We start from the raw sequence: 5490 nt of genomic DNA on the forward strand, positions 1-5490 counted from the left end.
TATTTGAAGACAATGATATACAACATAACAAGCTTTTTCAAATTCCTATCATTTGCTTAGTGAAATTCTGCATTATTTATTATTATTATTATTTCTTATTCTCTCTTTAAAAAGAATTCCTATTGACTATAAGAGAAATGATTTATATAGGAATCTTGCTTTGCCAAATTCTGTAACATTCAGCACAACAGTTAAAACCTGAGCATCCTGGGAGCTTCAATGTAACTCTACTTGAAGCAAAGGGAAGGATATATATTTGAAGCAGCAAGGCCAGCATAAGGAGCAAGGAAACCTGTGTTCTATGTCTGGCTCTGGTACTGCCTTGATGTATGGCACCTAGAAAATCCCTCACTTTCCCAGGCTTTAGTTTCCACCACACAAAAAAATGAAGATAGGATTACCTATCATATTACACTGAATAGCTTTGAAATGCATAAGATTATAATGTGTTCTGGGTTATTGAAAATGAGACAAATGATAGTTACAATCATGTGACCTTAACAATGTAGCTGTTACCCCTCTGAACCTTAGTTTCCCCATCTCTAAATTGAAGATATTGTATTAAATTACCTATAAATTCTTTTATAGCTGAAGTTATACACATTAAGTAAGGAGCAATAGTCATAAAAATTGAAGGACTAATTGTTGATCATGATATTAAAAATAGTTATTGAGAAATATGTGCAATCGCTACTCCACATAATTGTTATGTATTAATGTATCCAATTTTAACAACACTCCAAGGTAAGCACTGTTATCCTTTCTTTAAAGATGAAATAGGTGCAGAGAGATTAAGTAATCTACCCTAGTTCATGCAGTTACTAAATGGAAGAGCTGCAATTGAAGTAGATACGCAGTGATCTAACACCATACCATATGCCATTTCCATCTGCAGTGGGGGGAAACACACCAATAGCAGTTATAAAATAGTATGATGACTATGAGAATATAAGAGCACAAACTCTGGAGAAATTAACTCACCACAGTGAAATATATCTGGCAGAAGGAAGCACAAGGTACACAGAAAACCACCATCTTCTTATTACTGGATTTCAGAATAAAAAGAGAAAATTAATAGTGAGACTGCAATGACCTGCTTTATCTGTGAGTTTATCTAAATCATCTGAGCTATACCCTAAAAAAGAGGAACTATGAAGGGATTTAAAGTAGTATAATGGTGCAGACCAGATTTGTATTCTTAAATGATCACTTCAGCCACAATACAAAAATAATATCAAGAGGAAAACTACCTGGAAAACTATTATAACCACTGAGGCAAAAACATTAGTGAGAGTCTAGATAAAGTACTGACAATATATATGTACTTGAGAGGATGGATGTTGTTTTCAGGAGGTAAAATACACAAAAATTGACAAGTGAGACAAGAGGTAAGGGCTTTGAGATGGGTCTTGGGATTCTAGTTCGGTTGACCCTTTCAGATGATAACAAACTTACACATTGAATAAGTTCACTGCTGCTGCTGCTCTTAATGGTTTGATATTTCTGATGTGCAAGAACCTGTCGAAGGTCAGAAGAGAGCTTGGGGCTCCAAATATTAGAATAAAGGTAAAAGCTAAATTTCTGGGACTGGAGCAAAAAGAACGGAGATGATTTTTCCATGACTATATCTGTTAATCTGAGTAAAACATATGTTAAAAATAGATAATACAAAAACCATTTTAATTTGCTGTTCCTGTTTTAAAAATCTGTAATCTGTGTATGTTACCCTGTTTCTGTAATTTTTTCTATTTGATTTTGCTTCTTTTTTTTACTCTTCAAAATAAAATAAAATAAAATTTTAAAAAGGAATGGAGATGAAAACAAGGTGAGCATCAATATTCCAGAAAATAATGGGCAGGGAGAAAAATCAGATGAGAGTGCTGGGCAGGAAGATGAAGAAGGAGGAGTGATCAGCAGGGACAGATGTCCTAGTAAAGTCTGCAAGGAAAGAACAGATCAAGAAACATCCACTGAATTTAGCCACATATATAACCTTCTTAGGAGCTTCCCTGAAGTGACTGAAAGAGTAGAGGCAGATTATAGAGATGGAGGTAAATGGAAATTGTGACTGTAAATAGTAGGTAATTTGGTAAAAGATGGAAAGGTGGCCTAGTATGCACATCTGGGAGGATGAAGCAGGAGGATTACAAGTTTTGCATCTAGTCTGGGCACTTTAGGACTTAATAAGATCCTGTTTCAGAATAAAAAAAATGTAAAAGGGGCTGGGGACTTAGCTCATTTTGAAGGCTCCAGGTTCACTGCTCAGTGCACAAAAATGGGGGAAAGATGAAGAGAAAGGTAACTATAGAAGCGAAACAAATGCTTTAGAAATTTTGTTTTCATTTCTAAAATAATTGAGGATAAACCAGAGTGAGGATATTGAAAGTACACACAAAAGCTTACTTTTGAAGACCTCATCTACGAGTAGTTTTCTTTCTGCTACCCAGCTGATGCAACACCGACTATCATTTGTATCTAGTTTGTTGAAAAAGGAAAGTGATTCATCCAAGATTCCTCATTAAGGACTGAGAGGTGATAAACCACAAACCCGGGTCTAGCTGATTTCACAAATCATACTCCCACTGTACTTCAAGAATGAGTAAGTAATAGGACCATATATAGAGCTCATGCTGACCATCTGAGGTCCCTGAAGTTGAGGTTGACCCCACCCACCTCAAAAATTTCTTTCTATGAGGTGAGTACCTGAGGTCCCTTGCTAACAAAGAAGGGTGGGGGTAGACAGTGAATAAAAGGAGGGATGCGGCTCAGGGATCTTGGCTGCAGGATATGGGAGAGTAGGGAGATCTGAGCTCTGAAAAACCTACCAGTTCACCCTGATGACATTACAAACTGAGGTGGGTGAACTTCACTTTGGAGAATTAGAACAGGACTACTATATTCAGTGGATAAATGAGTCATTTATTGAACCATGAGCAATTTTGTGGGGCCTGAGGATTACAAAGAGAGAGGAGTTGATGTTGGAGTCAAGGTTCCAGGATGGATTTTGCAGAGGATGAGAAAAAGCTTGAAACATAAGAATGGGGGAGCAGTAGGTTATGAGACAATCAGTATGAGGGTACTGGTAGTCTGGGGCACTCCTGTCTCAGAGTGGTTCTATGGGGAAAATCAGTTACAGTGGCGAAGACAACTTGCTTGGAAAACTTCAATAATGTCTTGCCATCTTTTTGCCTTCATTTTACTTGAAGTATACTCTTTGCAACGTACCTTCTTATTTAATCATTATAAATGTCATTCAACACCGACTTTCTGATTATCCCTATTCCTGAAGAATGAGGTCTGAGACTAAGAGAAGGCTTCAAAAATCTCAGGAGAAAGAGATTTCATCAGACATGAGGGGCTGTGGAGCAGATGAACTTCACCTCAGAAGGAGACATGGAGATGAGATTCTGCCCCACTAAACATGTCAGAATGCTCAGGGATACAAGATTAACACTACAAATCACCATTTTATTTGTCTAGCAACTCCCAAACTCAAGCCACCTCATTAATCCACAGATATTAACCTGAGTAAAATGGATCTACTCAATCCTCAGCCATGATGTAAACTCTATTGAAGTAAAGGAATGCAAAGATGAATAGAGGCCACACTCGGGACTTTATATTCTCATGGAGCAGATGTGTGAAAAGGCACTGAAAACACAGCTGAAATCTAGTTGTGATTTTTTAAGACTCCTCAGGCAGGATAAAACCAGGAAAGACATCTCTGAAGTAAGAGTCTGAGGGGCAGGTAGAACAGTATATGCAAAAGCACTAAGCTGTGAAAAGGTCTCACCTGCTCTGACAATTGTCTTGGGGACTAACATAAAATAAAAGAGTACAAAGTAGGAGACCCATGAATGAGTAGACTGATGGTGATGGGCAGGGAACAAAAGGTTCAAGAAGAAAATGACATTACAGACCTTACAAAAGGACCTTCAGTATCTCTCCCTTCTTTTGTCATCCACAGATCTAGCATACCCTCCTCCTCATAATGAAAATAGTCCTGTTCCAGTCATCCAAGATGAACCTCATGGACATCACCAAGATCCTCTCCCTCCTGCAGCCCGAAGAGGAGGAGGATACTGACACAGGGGAGAAGCAGGCTCTTAATCAAGCAGTATATGACAATGACGCCTTTACCTTGAATCAGCTTCTATGTCAGGAGCGTTACAAACGTTTCATTAACAGCAGAAGTGGCTGGGGTGTTCCTGGGACACCCTTGCGCTTGGCTGCTTCTTATGGCCACTTAAGCTGTTTGCAGGTCCTCCTAGCACATGGCGCTGATGTTGACAGCTTGGATGTCAAAGCACAGACACCACTTTTCACCGCCGTTAGTCATGGTCATCTGGACTGTGTGCGTGTGCTTTTGGAAGCTGGTGCGTGTCCTGGTGGTAGCATCTACAACAACTGTTCTCCTGTGCTCACAGCTGCACGTGATGGTTCTGTTGCCATCTTGCAGGAGCTCCTAGGTCATGGAGCAGAGGCCAATGTGAAGGCTAAACTACCAATGTGGGCATCGAACATAGCTTTATGTTCTGGCCCCCTCTATCTGGCTGCAGTCTATGGGCATCTTGATTGTTTTCGCCTACTTTTGCTTCATGGGGCGGATCCTGATTACAACTGCACCGATAATGGCCTATTAGCTCATGTACCCCAACCCCGCACCCTCCTTGAAGTCTGCCTCCATTATAATTGTGAGCCGGAGTATATTCAGTTGTTAATTGATTTTGGTGCTAACATCTACCTTCCATCTCTCCCTCTGGACAAGACCTCAAAAGATGATAAAGGTGTTGCATTGCTGCTACAGGCCAGAGGTAAGCAAGCCAGTCCCCTAGGATCCTAATCTTATAGGTCCAAAGATCTCAAATCACTGCTCAAGCCATTTCTATAGGATGAACTGGAGAAAATTTCGTCTTCCCCTCTCTCCTTGGGCCCCACTGGATAAAGTTACAGATTCCATATTAGAGAAACAGTCATTAAGATGAGGTGGGTGGGGAGAAGCACTTGTTCATTTTCTGATGCTGGCTGTTTTTGTGGCCTTGAGCATTCCCACACTAAGTCTCAATCTAGCTCAACTGGTTCCACACAGTGGGGGACATTTTTCGGAAGGAAGAGGACATTAGAACTTTAGTAGCCAGGTAGGGTGAATGTAGGCTTTGGTACTAAAATTGTATTGATAAATGCTACTCATTACCTATTTCTCCTTGCTGTAGCCACTCCACAGTCGCTCCTATCACAGGCCCGTTTAGTTATCCGCAGAACCCTGCACCGGGTCAGCCAACCACAAGCCATCGACCAGCTGGATATTCCCTCCATGTTGATTAGCTACCTCAAACATCAAGTGTAACCTTGCAGTATTACTAAGAGCCTTTGATGCTTCCAAGAACCACTTGAAGAACTAGGTAGCTGGAGAACAGTACAGCTCGACCCACTCTGGAGCCACTCTCCCCTTCTATCCTCCGTAATAAAATCCTCAACAAAAAATTCCTG

General features: G+C 40.3%; 1 protein-coding gene across 1 annotated transcript in view; it reads left to right on the top strand.

Moving 5' to 3' along the window:
* Positions 1-5490, top strand: part of Asb12 (ankyrin repeat and SOCS box containing 12) — an 8456-nt gene extending 2966 nt beyond the window's left edge. The window contains exons 2-3 of the mRNA XM_004644808.3: positions 3968-4814; positions 5214-5490. Coding sequence (XP_004644865.1) covers positions 3992-4814; positions 5214-5347 — 957 coding nt within the window. The 5' untranslated portion in view covers positions 3968-3991 and the 3' untranslated portion in view covers positions 5348-5490. The remainder of the gene's footprint in view (positions 1-3967; positions 4815-5213) is intronic.

The sequence above is a fragment of the Octodon degus genome, unplaced genomic scaffold (assembly GCF_000260255.1).
Source record: "Octodon degus isolate 3935 unplaced genomic scaffold, OctDeg1.0 scaffold00211, whole genome shotgun sequence".
Lineage (NCBI taxonomy): Eukaryota > Metazoa > Chordata > Mammalia > Rodentia > Octodontidae > Octodon > Octodon degus.